The 18,570-nt window shown below is 39.5% G+C and overlaps 1 protein-coding gene across 12 annotated transcripts in view; it reads right to left on the bottom strand.

Annotated features, from left to right (window-relative positions):
* Window positions 1-18,570, bottom strand: part of LOC107996153 (uncharacterized) — a 106,777-nt gene that overhangs the window by 54,017 nt on the left and 34,190 nt on the right. For 8 of the 12 annotated variants that reach the window (XM_062072550.1, XM_062072549.1, XM_062072546.1 and 5 more), the window contains 26 exons: window positions 18,363-18,564; window positions 18,111-18,286; window positions 17,766-18,034; window positions 17,271-17,673; window positions 16,965-17,207; window positions 16,626-16,760; window positions 14,459-15,244; window positions 9,170-13,591; window positions 8,141-8,284; window positions 7,787-7,864; window positions 7,178-7,360; window positions 6,561-6,881; window positions 6,041-6,421; window positions 5,547-5,870; window positions 5,157-5,462; window positions 4,769-5,080; window positions 4,338-4,652; window positions 3,931-4,239; window positions 3,524-3,856; window positions 2,462-3,433; window positions 2,042-2,374; window positions 1,662-1,961; window positions 1,265-1,591; window positions 843-1,151; window positions 439-753; window positions 21-341 (listed from right to left, as the gene is read on the bottom strand). In XM_062072550.1, coding sequence (XP_061928534.1) covers window positions 21-341; window positions 439-753; window positions 843-1,151; window positions 1,265-1,591; window positions 1,662-1,961; window positions 2,042-2,374; window positions 2,462-3,433; window positions 3,524-3,856; window positions 3,931-4,239; window positions 4,338-4,652; window positions 4,769-5,080; window positions 5,157-5,462; window positions 5,547-5,870; window positions 6,041-6,421; window positions 6,561-6,881; window positions 7,178-7,360; window positions 7,787-7,864; window positions 8,141-8,284; window positions 9,170-13,591; window positions 14,459-15,244; window positions 16,626-16,760; window positions 16,965-17,207; window positions 17,271-17,673; window positions 17,766-18,034; window positions 18,111-18,286; window positions 18,363-18,564 — 12,519 coding nt within the window. The remainder of the gene's footprint in view (window positions 1-20; window positions 342-438; window positions 754-842; window positions 1,152-1,264; window positions 1,592-1,661; window positions 1,962-2,041; window positions 2,375-2,461; window positions 3,434-3,523; window positions 3,857-3,930; window positions 4,240-4,337; window positions 4,653-4,768; window positions 5,081-5,156; window positions 5,463-5,546; window positions 5,871-6,040; window positions 6,422-6,560; window positions 6,882-7,177; window positions 7,361-7,786; window positions 7,865-8,140; window positions 8,285-9,169; window positions 13,592-14,458; window positions 15,245-16,625; window positions 16,761-16,964; window positions 17,208-17,270; window positions 17,674-17,765; window positions 18,035-18,110; window positions 18,287-18,362; window positions 18,565-18,570) is intronic. The other 4 variants (XM_062072553.1, XM_062072555.1, XM_062072552.1 and 1 more) reach the window with 3 other exon arrangements.

The raw sequence follows: 18,570 nt of genomic DNA, 5'->3' as shown, positions 1-18,570 counted from the left end.
TGATTTATTTATGAACTTACTTTCCAACTCGATGCATTGGACGAAAGGATTTCCTGTATAATCAACTTGGCACGAGCAAGTGACAGCATGATTGACAACCAGACATCTAGCATTTTCTCCACAGGATCCTGGACAAGGGTCTGTGCACTTTGAGTTTATGCAGGCCTTGTCTGAAGGACAATCAGGATTTATCAAACATTCTGGACGACAAGATGGCGGTATTCCAATGTAAGTAGGGAGACAAGAACAGGATGGATAGCCATTTACATTTTGACATTGAGCATTTGGCCCACAGGGTGAAGGATTGCAAGGATCTCCTGTGTCTTTGGAATCTGGTGGTACTGTAAAAAAATACAAATAATTTAGAATTCTCTAAATAATATCGATTAAAAAATAAAATTAGCAGAATATTTAATCAAATCATCAAAAATTTCTCACGTGGAATATCATAGCAGCTCTTGAATGGATCTCCAGTTTGACCAGGAAGGCAGCTACAGATCGGCGAGTGATTGATCACTTCGCACCTGGCGTTCAAACCGCAAGAACCCAAACAAGGATCCGTGCATTTGTTATTCACGCAAGCACGAGTGGGTGGACATTCTGAACTGACCACACACTCTGGTCTGCAGGATGGTGGAGATCCAAGATATCCTTGGAGACAAGAACATACTGCATGATTCTCAATATTGCGACACTGGCTGTTTGGTCCGCACGGTGAAACGGGTAAGCATGGATCCTTTGAAGATTCTATGACTAAAATAAATTTTATTGTATATTATATAATATAGACATAGAATACATTATTTAGAAATTAAAATTTTTTTTTAAAACAAGATACTTACTATGTGGCTGTTCACGACAACTAACGAATGGATCTCCAATGTATCCAGCTAGGCAAGAGCATACAGGAATATGATTCACGACATCGCAAATTGCGTTCTGTCCACAAGTTCCAGGACAAGGATCTTTGCACTTGTTTCTCAGACAAGTTTTATCACGTGGACATTCTGAATTTAAGATGCATTCTGGTCGACAAGCTTCATATGGATTGCCAATGTATTCTGGTAGACACTCGCAGTCGCCATTTTTACATATTGCGTTTGGTCCACATGGTGAGGGATTACATGGGTCGCTGACAGTTGGCATAGTTGCTAAAAGAAGAATTAATTTATTTATTTAAATATATTGATCTATAAATATTTTTCTTCATGATCGTATTAATACAGATACAAATATGAATAAGAAATGAATAATAATATCTTACTTGGAGGAATCACTCTGCATTGTGCGAATGGATCACCAGTGAAACCCTCCATACATGTGCAAACAGGGATATGATTAACCACATGACATTGTGCATTGACACCGCATGAACCTGGACAAGGATCTTTACATTTTTGATTCACACAAGCAAGATGACTCTTGCATTCAGAGCTCAAAATGCATTCTGGTCTACATTCTGGAGGAACACCGATATAATCTGGTAAGCAAGAACATGCTGGATTTCCGGATATAATTTGACAGAGAGAATTCGGACCACATGGTGATGGACTGCAAGATGGTGGGCGTTCAGTCGATGGAATATCTGGAACTATCAAATGAATATTTTATATTAAATTCTTTTTAATAAAATAATTCAAAATAAATAGAATTATTCTCACTAGGCGAGCACTGGAAGAATGGATCTCCAGTAAATCCAACAGGACAGGTACAAATAGGATTATGATTCTTGGTGGTACAAAGTGCTCTCACTCCACAAGTATTCGGGCATGGATCAGTGCATTTCTTGTTCAAACAAGCTAGATGAGGTGGACATTCAGCGTTCACCACACATTCTGGTCTACAATTTGGTGGAATTCCTCTGTATTCCGGAAGACACGTGCAAACAGCCTGACTATTCACCTCGCGACATTTACTATTCGGTCCACAGGGTGATGGTGAGCATGGATCTAATGGAATTCCTAAAAATGAATAATCAAATGAATAATCTTTTGTTCAAATTACATTCCAATATAAATATTACATATATAATGGAACTTACTTGTCGTTTCTCTTATTTCACATGCAAAGTATGGATCTCCCGTGTATTCTGGAGGACAAGTGCATACTGGAACATGTTGCTGGACGTTACAGATGGATAACGTACCGCAAGTGTTTGGACAAGGATCGGTACACTTGAAACCAACGCAAGCCAATTGCGGTGCACAATCGTTGCTCGATTCGCACTCTCTGTGGCATCCCTTTTCATTATCATAGGGATCTCCAATAAGATCTGGTGGACATGCACAGGCTCCAGCACCATTTCTTTCGCGACATTGAGCATTTGGACCGCATGGATTCGGGGAACATGGATTTGCTACGCTTATATCCGTTGCTAAATACAATATAGTAAAAATTTAAGATTAAATCGATTATATTATAATATGAAAAGTGATCCAACATCAAACAGAAGAAGTCTTACTTGGTGGAGGTGCCAAGACACAACGAACACTAGCATCTCCCTCGTATCCCTCAGGACAAGTGCAAATAGGAACATGATTCTGAACCGAGCATCTGGCCATTTCTCCACAAGCTCCAATACAAGGATTTTTGCACCTCTGGTTTATACAAGCAGCCGAATGGAAGCAATCCGAATTATCAACGCATTCTGGTCTACAATTTGGAGGACGACCGATAAAGTTCAACAGGCAGGAGCATGCAGGCTGAGAACCAATCACTCTGCATTGAGAATTAGATCCGCAAGGATTAGGTGAACATGGATTTCCAAGATGCTTGAACGGTGGCTGTGTCGCGTTGGACCTAGTACACTGAACAAGTGGATCACCAGTGTATCCATTTGTACAAGTGCAAATGGGATTGTGGTTCACCGTCAAACATTTAGTGTTCAATCCACAGGAACCTGGACAAGGATCTGCGCATTTGTTCTCGATGCAAGCCTTGTTCTGAGGACACTCAGAGCTCACTATACATTCTGGCCGACATGTAGGAGGAACACCGACGAATCCTGGTTGACAAAGACAGACCGCATGTCCATTGTGCACGCGACAGTTGCTATTCGGTCCACAAGGTGATGGTTCACAAGGATTGAGCGGTAATGGTTCTGGTGTCACTTCTATTTCAGTGCAAGCGTTGAAAGGATCTCCAGTGAAACCAGGTAAACAGGTGCAGGAAGGAGCATGATTGATCACTCGACATGTTGCTCCTTGTCCACAAGTGCCAGGGCAAGGATTCACGCATTTGTTGTTCAAGCAAGCCTTGCTACGATCGCAATCTGTGTTCGTGACACATTCTGGCCTGCATCCTATGTATGGGTCACCGATGTATTCTGGAAGACAAGTACAAGATCCGACACCATTTCTTTCGTTGCAGATCGCGTTCGCTCCACATGGGGATGGATTGCATGGTGTACGAGGTTGTTCGGTTGTAGTGGGTTCTGAAAATTTAAAAATTGAAAATGTTTTAATTTATAAAATAAATCTTAATTATGAAACGATAATATAACACATTTAAAATAGTTTCATACCTTCCATTATAGGTACGCATTCGGTGAATGGATTGCCAGTGTATCCAGTGTTGCAAATACAAACAGGATTATGTTTTACGACATTACAATAAGTGTTCACTCCACAAGAACCTGGGCAAGGATCCACGCACTGTTCATTCTGACAGGCAAGATTTCCAGGACATGCTTCGTTGATGACACATTCCGGTCGACAATTCGGTGCTCTGCCCACATAATTCGGTAGACAAGAACACGCTGGGAAACCATCGATCACGCGACACTGAGAATTCGGTCCACACGGTGATGGAATGCATGGATTGCCACTCGGTTCCGGTCCAGGTTGCTTTCCTTCCGCTTTAGAAAATATTTTAATCAGAAAAATATATATATGTCATTTACAATAAATAACACGAAAATAAAAATCTTACGTTCTTTAACACATCCAAAGAATGGATCTCCGGTGTATCCAGAAGTGCAACTGCACACCGGATTATGATTGATGACCTGACAATCAGCATTTTGGCCACAAGTCCCTGGACATGGATCTTTGCATTTTTGATCGATGCAAGCCGTGTTCTGAGTGCAATCTGTACTAACGACACATTCTGGTCTACATTGTGGAGGATTACCAACGTAATTTGGTTGACAGGAACAAACTGCATGATTATCGATCACGCGACAATTACTATACGGACCACATGGAGATGGCTGGCATGGGTCACCAGGCAGTGGTGTTACTGCAATTGATTAAAATAATGTTTATGAAAAAATAAGGATAAATAATCTAAGGATTAGAATGTACATCTTTTATTTATATCGATTAACATCAACTTACCAGGTGGTATGTGGCAGGATTTCAAAGGATCTCCAGTGTAACCAGAAAGACAGCTGCACGAGGGTTGATGATTGATCACTTGGCATTGAGCATTTATACCACAAGCACCCACGCATGGATCCTTGCATTTGTTATTTATACAAGCCTTCGTGTGAACACAATCTGAATTTTGAACACATTCTGGTCTACATCCTTCATAAGGATCTCCAGTGTAGTCGGGTAAACAGGTACACGAGCCAGCTCCGTTTCGTTCTTTGCAAACTGCGTTTGCACCACATGGAGATGGATCGCATGGCAGTGGTACTGGGAATGTAACTGTAAAAGAAACAATAATCGATCGATACAAATATATTTCTATATTTCAAAATTCCTTAATACATTCCTAATGCAAAATATTAGGAAGAACCGAAAATTAATTAAAAGATTTTTACCTTTACTACATCCAGAGAATGGATCCCCCTCGTAACCCTCGTAACATTGGCACATGGGACGATGATTATGCACGGTGCAATTCGTATTGAAACCACAAGAACCAACGCAAGGATTCACGCATTTTTTCTGAACACAAGCGAGGTAATTTGGACAGTCTTGATGTATCAGACATTCGGGTCTGCAATTCGGTGGTGCGCCAAACATTCCGCTAATACACGTGCAAACAGGGTGGTCTTCCTGCACGCGACACTCGGCGTTCGGGCCACAGGGTGATGGCAGACAAGGATTCTTTGGACTTGGCAGTGGTATATCTAACGAAGAAAAAGAATACACTTTGTTACATAGAACAATTTAAGAAATTTGATCAAAATAAAAGATAGAAATTACCTTCTTTAACACAATATGAGAAAGGATCACCGAGGTATTCTGGAGGACAGCTGCAAATAGGATTATGATTGACGACTTGACACAAAGCGTTCTGCCCGCAAAGGCCAGGGCAAGGATCTCCACATTTCTGACCGATGCATGCCAAATGTGCAGGACATTCTGAGCTGACTAAACATTCTGGACGACAAGATGGCGGTGATCCATGGTATCCTGGACTACACGAACAGACTGCACGATCGTTCATCATGCGACAAATGCTGTGTGGTCCGCAAGGTGATGGCATGCAAGGATTCTGAGCTGGGAGTACTGCAAGATTCGATTTTAAATTTCGATTTTAGATAAATTCTATCATTTTAGATAAATTCATCTTATTCAATAATAATTACTGACCAGATTTCTCGGCTTTACAAGAATCAAATGGATCCCCAGTATAGCCAGGCAAACAAGAGCAAACCGGCACGTGATTGATTACTTCACATTTCGCATTGGAACCACAGACACCTGGACAAGGATCCCTGCAATGCTGATTGAAGCAGGCGAGATGATTGTCGCAATCTTGATTCACAACGCACTCCGCTTCACAACCGTCTATGTACGGATTCCCAATAAATGGTGGAACACACTTGCATTTGGGGACACCGTGTTCCTCGACACAAATAGCATTTTTTCCACATGGCACCAATAAACAAGGCTCGAATACGTCACTTGGAGGTACTGGAAGTGGAAAATAAATTTTTTTGAAGGAAATTTCTTTATCATACACGTTCTATTCTGAATAGTTTAATTAGAACAATGGTTAGACAATTAGTCCAATTGATTAATTCTTTTTAATTTCTACGTTATTATTTTTTTTTCATTACTTTTAATTGGTTTTAAATGCTCACCTGCACAGCTCTGGTAAGGATTTCCAACAGTGTGCTCCGGACAATAACAAGGAGGCACTCTACTCGAATCGCACGCAGCACCCAGACCACAAGTATTAGGATTACATTGATCAGATTTAGGTACACATCCTCTGATTGTATTTGGACTCTCGATATATCCTGGTAGGCAAGTACACTTCGCTAAACCGTTGTTCAGTATCGTGCATTGAGTGTTAGGTCCACAAGGAGACGGTTCGCAAGGATTGTTGGGAAGCGTGCAAGGAGAATCAGGAGGATTTCCTTCGTATCCTGGTAAACAGAAGCATCTCACTTGCCCTGATATCACGCGGCAACCGGAATTGACACCACACAGATTTTCTTGGCATTGATCACCTTCTGGTACTGGAATAAGAAATTTTTAAATTTTCCATTAAAAACTTGAACTTTTCTTTACACAATCATTTTTTATATTTGTTTGCACAAGATATTTTGAAACGATTAATCGTTTTAAGAAAGAAAGAATTATATTTGAAAATCTTACTGCATTGCTCGAAAGGATTTCCAGTCAATCCCTTAGGACAGAAGCATATCGGATTGCCGTTATCGTTCTCGCACATCGCGTCCAAACCGCAAGGGTTTGGAACACATGGATCCGTGGTCACTGGCGTGCAACCAACGTAAGGTTTTCCTTGGAATCCGAGCAAGCACTTGCATTGTGCTTGATGATTCTCCGGATAACAACTCGCGTTCAGACCGCAATCTGTCTTCAGGCAAGGGTCGATGCACTTCCTGTTGAGACGGTCGCAAAATTTATATGACGGACAATCCTCGTTGTACTGACACACGTTTCTACCTTCTTCCTCTGGAACGAATGAAATATTATTATTTTGATGTTAAAAATCAGAAATTATTATTCGTATTTACGATTTTATATTTATATTGGAATATTGAAATGCGAACATTTCATTAATACTATTTTTGTTCAAATAATGTTGAACAGTTTATCTATCGTTTTTTAAATACTTTTAAAAAAAACCTGTACAATTTAATTTATTAATTTGATAACACGAGTATTTATAACGATACATAAATAATATTAAAACTAATTGAAAGAACGAAATTAAGAAGTAAGAGTATCCATAATGAAAAATTAAATACCTGGTTCACAGTAATTGAATCCATTCCCATGATAACCATCCTCGCAGCTGCAATCCGCACGGTGATTGGTGTTAACGCAGATCGCGTTTTGAGCGCAAGGATTCCAAACCAGGCACGGTTCCTGACAAGTGCCCTCAATGCACGCCTCTGTCAGCGGACAATCTTTGTGGATAGTGCAACCCGCTAAGGAAAGATTGAGAAAAAAGCCCGTATAGCCCCGAGAAAGAGTGCACTGGTATAAAAATAAGGGTGGTAAGGCTCCCTGTGTCGAGTGTAATTGCTCAGGTGAATCAATCAATTGTATGAAACACGGTGTACTTTATCTTTTATGTATCTTTTATGTGCAAAGATCGATATTGATGTCAAAGAATCGTGTTGAATGATTTTTATAGGTTTAGAAAAGATTAAAGATTTGGATATTGAATGAAAGATATAATTGAGAATCGTGGAAATATTCGTGTGAAGAATGAAGTGAAATTAAAATTGCACGTCGTGAAACGCGCAATGTACAATATGTACAATACATACATATTTACAGGACGAGTTAAACGCTGTAAAAAATAGGTAAAAAATGGAAGATCGAAATTAAGTGTTCGATCTTGTACGAACCTTTCACGCAAGTATACGTCGCTGGATCGCACTCCATTCCTGGTGGACAATAAGGACAGTTTGTTTCGTTTGTCATCTCTGAGAAAATTGAAAAAAGAAAAGATTTATTTTGTGAAAAATTATCTTTGAAATAATAAAAAGAGGATGCAAATGATTTTCATTTATGCATTTTTGCAGATGCATTTTTGCAGGCATCAAATGATATAAGTTTAATTCTGTAGAGATTAAATGTTCAAAAATTGATCGATAATTTCTATGAATTGATTTCTATCGTTTTTTTGCACATTTTATTGCATCCAATTTTTTCTTCTTCTTTAAATTTTGTGTATCTTTAATTTTATTTGAATATTCTACCTTTCACGCAAACAGGTCTGTGATCTTGGACATGGCAGACTTCCACGAAGTCACATGGATTGTGAACAGTGCACGGATTCAGACATTGATCGTTTATGCAGGCCAATTGAGAGAGACAGTCATCATGTGTTTTGCATTTGGTATCTGATGAAACGAATGTATATTAGAAGCTCAAAATAACTCGTGTCCACGTGAGTAATACATTTCAAATTTAACTTTTCAATAAAAACATAAAATTTATTCATTGATCGTATGACTCGATGATTTCTCTAAATGAAATTTTCAAATGACATATATGTAAAAAAAAATTGTACACATATATCTAAACAAAAAAACTAATAAAACAATATAACTAATACACAATAATAAATACAGAAAAAAATACATAGGTATATAATATCCTTTAATTTCTAAAACATATAGTGGTTCTTGTGTTATATGTGTAAAGCCCAGAAATAGTCGTTAGTTTTACTACTTTTAAAGGAAACATTTTATACATTTAAAAATTATTATTTCTATAGTAAAAAAAAAAAATCATTTTAAAATAAATGTAAATCATAAAGAAAATTCTCTCAACAGTTTCCTTTAAAATTCCTTGGACTCCACAAAAAAAATTACAATTAATTGCTACATATATAGATAAGCAAGAAGAAAACGTGCAGAGGCGCAAATACAATAATGTACAACATGCAAAAGAGCTACAAAATGCAGCAGGTCCATGTCTGCATTGGATCGCAACATTGAATTGTAATCATTACTTATATGTATTACGTATATATTCAACAAATATTTTATTTAACGTTCCTATGAAAAATCGTTCAATGACCATAAATGATCGTAAATTTACATACGATCTATCGATCACAAAAATGATGAAAAAAGATTTTCCAGAATTGGTTGTCCCCAATTTTTATCTGGATATATACTTTCACCTGGATGATATCACACTGGATAATGTTTGTCGAAACATATATAGAACACGAGAACAACACATTTACTATGAGACTCCCGACGAGAAAGATCTTTTACCTGGGAGTATGCAACAATAAGGTGTACTCTGACTCCTTAGATTGAAGCATACGAGCCGTTGACACGTGCCGTTCAAACAGATTTTACATTCGGAACCATTGACGACGGTTTGATTGCAAAGTCCTAGAGTTATTATAGGTACTGTTAGAGTAGTGTATGATTCGGTGGTGAATGGTTCTAACTCTGTAATGTGTAGTTCTGTTGTTGAAAGTTGCTCCGTGGAATATTGCAGTGTAGTTTGTGGATACCTCGTCGAATATTGTTGAGTTGTAGGTAGTTTGGTAATATATTCAGTCGTTGACAATTGTTCTGTTGAATACTGTATGGTTGATTTTTCTGTTGAATATGGTATCGTGATCGGTGGTTGTTTGGTGAAATATTCGCTAATCGTAGATTGTTCCGTAGTATAATTTAATGTGGTCTGTGGATATTCTATGGAATATTGTTCAGTAGTAGGTTGTTCGGTAATGTATTCAGTCGTTGAAAATTGTTCCGTTGAATATTGTATGGTTGATTTTTCTGTTGAATATGGTATTGTGACCGGTGGTTGTTCAGTAAAATGTTTGCTAATTGTTGAAGTTTCCGTAGAATATTGTAATGTTGTTTGAGGTTGTTCCGTGGAATATTGTTTTGTTGTAAGTTGTTCGGTAATGTATTCAGTCGTTGAAAGATGTTCTGTTGAATATTGTATAGTTGACTTTTCTGTTGAATATGGTATTGTGGTTGATGGTTGTTCAGTAAAATGCTTGCTTATTGTAGAAGATTGTTCCGTAGAAATTTCCGTAGAATGTTGTAGTGTTGTCTGAGATTGTTGTGTGGAATATTGTTCAGTTGTAGGTTTTTCGGTAATATATTCAGTCGTTGAAAATTGTTCTGTTGAATATTGTATGGTTGATTTTTCTGTTGAATATGGTATTGTAGTCGATGGTTGTTCAGTAAAATACTTGCTAATTGTAGAAGATTGTTCCGTGGAAGTTTCCATAGAATATTGTAATGTTGTCTGAGGTTCTTCGGTAATGTATTCAGTCGTTGAAAGTTGTTCTGTTGTAATCGATGGTTGTTCAGTAAAATGCTTGCTAATTGTAGAAGATTGTTCCGTGAAAGTTTCCGTAGAATATTGTAATGTTGTCTGAGGTTGTTCGATAATGTATTCAGTCGTTGGAAGTTGCGTTGTTGAATACTGTATGGTTGATTTTTCTGTTGAATATAGTATTGTAGTCGATGGTTGTTCAGTAAAATGCTTGCTAATTGTAGAAGATTGTTCCGTAGAAGTTTCCGTAGAATGTTGTAGTGTTGTCTGAGATTGTTGTGTGGAATATTGTTCAGTTGTAGGTTTTTCGGTAATATATTCAGTCGTTGAAAGTTGTTCTGTTGAATATTGTATGGTTGATTTTTCTGTTGAATATGGTATTATAGTCGATGGTTGTTCAGTAAAATGCTTGCTAATTGTAGAAGATTGTTCCGTAGAAGTTTCCATAGAATATTGTAATGTTGTCTGAGGTTCTTCGGTAATGTATTCAGTCGTTGAAAGTTGTTCTGTTGTAGTCGATGGTTGTTCAGTAAAATGCTTGCTAATTGTAGAAGATTGTTCCGTAGAAGTTTCCGTAGAATGTTGTAGTGTTGTCTGAGATTGTTGTGTGGAATATTGTTCAGTTGTAGGTTTTTCGGTAATATATTCAGTCGTTGAAAGTTGTTCTGTTGAATATTGTATGGTTGATTTTTCTGTTGAATATAGTATTGTAGTCGATGGTTGTTCAGTAAAATGCTTGCTAATTGTAGAAGATTGTTCCGTAGAATATTGTAGTGTTGTCTGAGGTTGTTGTGTGGAATATTGTTCAGTTGTAGGTTGTTCGGTAATATATTCAGTCGTTGAAAGTTGTTCTGTTGAATATTGTATGGTTGATTTTTCTGTTGAATATGGTATTATAGTCGATGGTTGTTCAGTAAAATGCTTGCTAATTGTAGAAGATTGTTCCGTAGAATATTGTAGTGTTGTCTGAGGTTGTTGTGTGGAATATTGTTCAGTTGTAGGTTGTTCGGTAATATATTCAGTCGTTGAAAGATGTTCTGTTGAATATTGTATGGTTGACTTTTCTGTTGAATATGGTATGGTGGTCGCTGGTTGTTCAGTAAAATATTTGCTTATTGTAGAAGATTGTTCCGTAGAAGTTTCCGTAGAATGTTGTAGTGTTGTCTGAGATTGTTCGGTAATGTATTCAGTCGTTGAATGTTGTTCTGTTGTTGAATATGGTATTGTGATCGGAGGTTGTTCAGTAGAATATTGCTCAGTTGTCGAAAAAATGTGAGTAGAAAGTTCAGTTGTTGAGAACTGTTGGATAATATGTTGCGTAGTTGTTAAAGATATTTCTTTTGGATATTCTGTTGTTGTTCGAAATTCTTCTGTGGAATATTCTTGAGATATTGATGGTATTTCAGTAGAGTATTCAATTGTCGAAGGTAATTTTGTAGTATATTCAGTTGTTGAAGATAGCTCTGTAAAATATTTAGTTGTTGATGGCAGTTCTGTGGAATATTTCTGAGTTGTGGAAGGCAGTTCAGTAGAATATTTAATTGTTGAAGGCATTTCTGTAGTATATTCAGTTGTTGAAGATAGCTCTGTAAAATATTTAGTTGTTGATGGCAGTTCTGTGGAATATTTCTGAGTTGTGGAAGGCAGTTCAGTAGAATATTTAATTGTTGAAGGCATTTCTGTAGAGTATTTAGTTGTTGAAGGCATTTCTGTAGAGTATTTAGTTGTTGAAGATAGTTCAGTAGAATATTCAATTGTTGTAGGCAATTCGGTAAAATGTTCAGTTGGAGGCATTTTTTTTGTAGAATATTTACTTGTTGGAGAAAAAAATTCTGTAGAATATTCTGTTGTTAAAAGTTGTTCCGTAGTATGTTGTATAGTTGTTTCGGGTATTTCTGTTGAATATTGTGTTGTATATTGTGTTGTTAGTGGTTGTTCTGTGGAATATTGTTCAGTTATTAGAGGAAGATGCGTAGAAAATTCAGTTGTTGAGGATTGTGTAGTTGTTGAAGTCATTTCTGTTGATTGTTTTGCCGTTGTTGGTAATTGTTCCGTAATATATTGCTCAGTTGTTGAAGGTAATTCCGTAGTATATTTAGTTGTTAAATATTGTTGCGTCGTATATTGTACAGTTGTTGAAGGGATTTCTGTTAAATATTGTGTGGTTTGCGGCTGTTCTGTGAAATATCGTTCAGTTGTTGGCACCTTTTCCGTAGAATATACAATTGTCGAGGGTTGTTGGGTTGAATATTGTATAGTTGTCGAAATCTTCTCCGTTGAGTACTGTGTTGTTGATTGGCGTTCAGTAGGATATTCTTGCGTTGTTGAATATTGTTCCGTCAAAAATTCTGTTGCAGATTTTTCACTAGATTGTTCAGTTTCTGAGGATTGCTCCGTAGAATATTGTGTAGTTGTTCCCATTTTCTCTGTAGTGAATTGTCCCATTGGTGAGAATGATTTTGTACTATATTGTTCCGTAATTTGAGGCAATTCCGTGAATTGTTCAATCGTTGTTTTATGTTTCAAAGGATACTGTGCCGTCACAGTAATCAATGTTACGCTTTCCGTCGTCTCTAAATTCTCAGTAACCATCTCAATACTAGTTTCTTCAAACGTAACATTCTGTGTGGAACTACTTTCACTAGATATATTGGTGAATTCCGTAGTAACTCTCGGCATTTCCGTAGTATATTCATTCACGTATATCGGAGTAACTGTAAATACTTCTCCCGATTTTGGTATAGTCGCGTTTTCCGAAGGATAAACAGGGGTGACTATATAAACTTTACTTGGTTCGGTTACTTTACTGCTTATAGTCGTTTCCGGTAATTCCGTGGTAAACGTCATTTCATTAGTCGAAATGTATTCTGTACCATAAGTATAAGATACGGAAGTAGTCTCATTACCCATCTCGATATCACTCACAGTTGGAACAACTTCGGTAGTCGTCTCAGAAATATCTTTAACGGTAGATGCTTCTGAAAAACTAGTCGTACTCTCCATACTCTCGATACTTGTCGTCGTGATGGGCAAAGTCGATTCACTCGTCGTGAATGTGGGAGTACTTTCTTCGACGACAGAAGTTTCAACGACCACTTGAGTCGTGGACTCGGTACTCGAATACGAAATTGTTGTACTTTCTTCGCTTTGAACAGTTGAAGTATACGCTACGGTTCCTGGTGTCGTACATTCGAAAACAGATGTTGTTCGCATAGTTGTGGTGTCTGTGTAATCGTGTTCGTTGCAACAAACAGGCCTGTGCGCTTTAACCAGGCATCGAACTGCCACAGGACAGTGGTCGACGCAAGGATCAGTGCAGGATCCTAGGACACAGGCTTTTGTGTCGCTGCATTCGTCATCGGACTCGCAGAAATGTTCGGTCGTGTGGTGGACTGCGGATACAATAGAATATAAACAGGTGAAGAATATAAAAGGTGAACGAGGCCAAGAGAAATCGAGTAGCTCGAGTCAAAAGGGCGGCTGAAACGTTTTCAAGCATTTTCATTCTTTCTCGATTAATCGCTAATCACTACGATCCATCGTTTACTGGCTTACTCCAAGTAAAAAAAAAAAATCTACGAATTATTAGGATTAAGTTAAGCATGCTCGCGCAATAAATAGACAAGCTATCGATCAGAAATATATATGTATAAAATCGATTAAGTCTTTACAGAGACAGATGTAACGGGAAAAAAAAAATAATCGTTGAACAGTGAGGACATAGGAGAGTATAGATAATCGGAATGACGAACAGTTGTATCTGTGGCATTTGGAACCTGAAACTATTTTTTATATATATCCTCCATTCAGACAACGGAATGAAAAGAAATGACGAGCAATTTGATTTAAAAGAAAAGGAATCGACATCGATCAAAAATTATTTTTTCGAAACATCCGCCGTCTGAACGTTCTAAGAAACCTGAAAAGTAGCAATTGGTATGTTTGGTGTACAGTATAATAGTATAATCACAGTATATATATATATATACATATACATATATATACTGTATACATATATATATATATTAGCCGAGAAGAGAATCGTAGACAAGAGTCGTGAATTCAGATTTGGTGAATATATTAGGAGGAGAAAAAAAAAGAAAGAGAAGAAGTGTCAAAGAACTCATACGTATATATATATATATATATATATAATAAAAAAAAGAAAGTGGAGCGAGACAGATCTATGTAGAAGAACGAGAGTGCGAGTGAGAGCGAGAGAATAGAGAGAGAGATAGGTGGTGAGAAATGGTGTTTACCTTTCATGCATCCGTATTTAATATCTGGCACAAAGCCGGGGGGACAGAACTTGCAGATAGGCTTGTGCTCCTCCACGTAACAGGGGGCATCAGCCGGACAGGTGGAGTTTCTGCATGGGTCCACGCAGCGATAGTTGCGGCACGCCAAGTCTGGAGAGCAGCCACTGTCTCGCAGGCAAATGGAGAGGGAGGGATTGCAGTTTTGTGTGCATATGCAGACGGGACGGTGGTCCAGGACGTCGCAGGTTTTTTCAGCCGGGCACGGCTTTTTCTTTCTCACGTTACACGGGTTCTGGCATTTCCCGTTCACGCACGCGGCGTTCGACGGGCAGTCGAAATCCCTGGTGCACGTCAACGTGTCCGGGGCGCACGTCAGCTCGCCGACCTCGTTCACGACGAAACCGTATTTGCACACGCACATGGGCCTGTGGTTCCGCACCTGGCACCTCTTGTTCACCTCGCAGGTGTACCGGGAGCTGAGGCACGGGTCACGGCACTCGCCGGTGCGAGTGTGACACGACAAGCTCTCCGGGCAGTCGCGGTCCGACGAGCAACCGATGTTCGGCGTCGGTCTCGGATTCAACGTTTCGCATTTCGGGTCCGGGTGGCAGGCCGTGTGAGGCATACCGATATAACACTGGGGGCAGGAGCATCGCGGTTTGTGCAGAACCACACGGCACAGGGCGTTGATCCCGCAGGCGCCACGGAGACCGCACGGGTCCACGCATTGCAGATTTATGCAGGCCTTTTCGTTCGGGCACTCGAGATCGCTGGTGCATTCGCGCTCTGGATCACCGAAACATCCATCCGTTTCGAATGGTTCATTTGTTGTTTTTTGTTGTTGTTTTTTAGAGTCGTGATGTAGAGTCGGTGGGGGTGATGGTAGGTGATTGTAGTGGTGGTGGTGGTTGTGGTGGTGGTGGTGGTGGTGACGGGAGAGGGAAAAAAAAGAAAAAAGCATATATAAGAACTGTGAAAAGAAACTTTCTCACAAATAACATAAACCACATGCTTTGTATTCGTAATACGGAAATAAGTAGGGTAGCTTTCGTGAATGAAGAAGTATAAATAATAGAGAATCGAACTTTTACACTCATTTTACGTGGACATTTTACGAGAAAGCAGACCGCCCCCTCGTCGTCCGGAGAAATGAATTCATATATATACATACAGAGTGTGTATATATATACGTATATACGTAAATTGGCAAGCAGCGATATTTACAACACAAGCCCCCACAGAATTCAAAAGAAAATAAGAGGGAAAAAATAATGTAAAAAAACAGTGGATAAATCCAGCAAAAAAATAACAAGCATGGGTATATGAGAATGTCCCTTTCGCAGTTCCCAATCTGTATCATTAATCCTAGGTCTAAAAAAAAGAATGGATCATCGGTCTTCTCTTTCATTCACTGTAAAAAATGTGTACCTTTTTTTTTTTTTTCTCTACGTCGTTGCAATCGAAATATATATATATATATATGCAGTCTCTCTCTGTCTCTACTTTTTCACTTATTATATTTTTTTTTTCTTTTCGTTATCTTTTCTTTTTTCATATATATATTTTTTTTTCTTTTAATGTGTTTAGATCATTTTTCTCTTAGATATAATGGTTTCCACAAGACAGATTGGATACTGAAATAAACATTCTACATATGAATAAATTACGTGTGAGACATGTGTGAAACGTGTTCCTCATTTCCTGGACACATTATGTACAGTATTGCCTAACTGTAGATAGATATATATATGTACAGGTATATTATGTTTTCACGCGACAATTTGTGGGTAAAATCCAGTGTCGTATTTTTGTATCGTTTCTTTCTTTGTACAATATGTATATATATATATATACATATATATATATGTATATATTTATATAATATATATATATTTATATAATATATATATATATATATATATATGTATGTATGTATAAGAATCGTCTAAAAGACTGGTGGTCCAATCACATCTGTCTCTTCGATTGTTAAACGATTCACTGGATTAATTCTAACGGTATTACTGTCAATTCCTACTAAAGACGATAATACATGGTTATTCTACGACCATGTTCCTCGTGTTTCGTCATTAATTGCTCGCTAGTCACAAATGCTGTACATAAAATTAATCGATATGCCCGGTTAAACAGTTAGTAGGCCGTCTCTTACCTGTCGTGCACTCGATATCCGGCGATCCACTGGTACCAGGTGGACACCTGCACACGAATATCGCACCGTCCCGTATGCACTCGGCTCCCTTACCGCATCCGTTCGTGCGACAATCGAAGCTCTTTTCCGCGCTACCTGTGCTCGCGATCGAGAAAATTGAAAATCGTAAAAATCCATCTATCTTTTTTCTTTTTTCTTTCTCTTTTTCAAAAACTTCCAATCTTTCATATCGACCATTCGAGAGAAAAAGAAACGCTTTCGCAGCTTTGAATATAGTGCCAATTTTAAGTTTTACATCGCGATATTAAAAACGATCGTCCAATCACGCGTGATACTCACAAGCGTGCATCGGATCTCCAGAAGGGTAGTTGGAGGGGCAGTAGCATTGCGGTTGATTCTTGTAAATCCTGCAGGCGGCGTTCACGCCGCAACGCATATCCTTGCACGGTTCCCCTCCGTCGCAGATGCAGGCTTGGTGAGGATCGCCGTGGCATCCGGGGTCGCAGGTGCACTCAAATCCGTTCAATGTTTCCCTACACTTGGCGTTCACGCCACAAGGTCTTCTCAGACACTCGTCCCCGCCTTCGAAACGTTTCAAATTATCAGGAAAGTTCAAATGAGAGATTCGCGTCTGATTTCGGTTACCTTTCTTGCAGTTGATCTGAGGATTCCCATAGTGGCCGGGCGGACAAGAGCACTGCGCCTTCCTGCTAACCACCCTGCATTGCGCGTTGAACCCGCACACGCCATGCTGGAGGCAGGGATTCGTGCATACCCCGTCCTCGCTGCACCGTTTGTTCGCCTCGCAGTCCTCGTCCCGGTGGCACTCCAATTGGTAGCACTCTTGGCTTGGCTCCCCTTGGAACCCTTCCGGGCACAGGCAAACCGCCCTGTGATTCGACACGCGGCACAGAGCATTGATTCCGCACGGCGATCCGTTTGCCGAACACGGATCCTCGCACTGGCCATTGACGCAAGATAGGGAGGACGGACAGTCGGAATGCGTGCGGCAACCGACCAGGCACAGCCCCTCGTCGCAAACGTATCCCTGTGTTCGTAATGTAAAAAAGTTGTTACAGCATGATTTTTTGATCTCTCCGTTTCTTTTAATTCTTGAAAACTTGGAAAGAGTGGCACAACCTTTGGACAGTAGTTGTTAACGTCACACTTGACGCGACATTTTCCCGAATGGCACACCTCGCCGCACGAGCACTGGTCCTGGCCGTGGCAACTCTTGGTGCAGAAACCGACCTCGTCGCATTCGCAAGCGCCGTCGCAGGGGATCATGGATTTCGAGCAACTGATCAATGCATTCCCATAATAATTGGCCGGACAACTGCATTGCGCCACGTGATTCGCCACGCGGCAACCCGCGCATTCGCCGCAAGCTTTGCCATCCTCGCAAGGATCTTTAAAAAGAAGTGGAATTAAAGAATAAAAATTATTCTCTATTAATCCGGTATTAATAAGCATGGCAATGCTTACTTTTACATTTGTTGTTTATGCAAGACTCGTCATTTGGGCAAGTGTTATCGCCGCGGCATCCGATATCGCATAATCTGTTCTGACAGATCTGATTGGCCACGCAGTGATCGTCGCTGTTGCATATAGCCTTGCATATTCCCCCGTCGCATCGTTCGTCGCTCAAGCAATTGGCGTCACTGCAAAATAATTTACACCTTACGAATCTTCTCCTCCCCATGAGAAAAAATCTTCGATAAACTTAATAACCCTTGCCTTCTACACGTGGCGTAACAAGATCTTCCGTAACAAGTCTGGCCGGTCGCGCATTCCTGTTCCGTGTTGCAGGGCAAGAACGCCTGTTTGCAGCCGATCAGGGGATCCCCTATCAACGGTGGCGGGCACGAGCACACCTTCCGATGACTCACGACCGCACACTTGGCGTTCGCTCCGCACACGTCGGGAAGAGAGCAAGGATCTGGCA

The sequence above is a fragment of the Apis cerana genome, linkage group LG3 (assembly GCF_029169275.1).
Source record: "Apis cerana isolate GH-2021 linkage group LG3, AcerK_1.0, whole genome shotgun sequence".
NCBI classification, from domain to species: domain Eukaryota; kingdom Metazoa; phylum Arthropoda; class Insecta; order Hymenoptera; family Apidae; genus Apis; species Apis cerana.
This window is presented reverse-complemented; position numbering and strand designations above follow the sequence as displayed.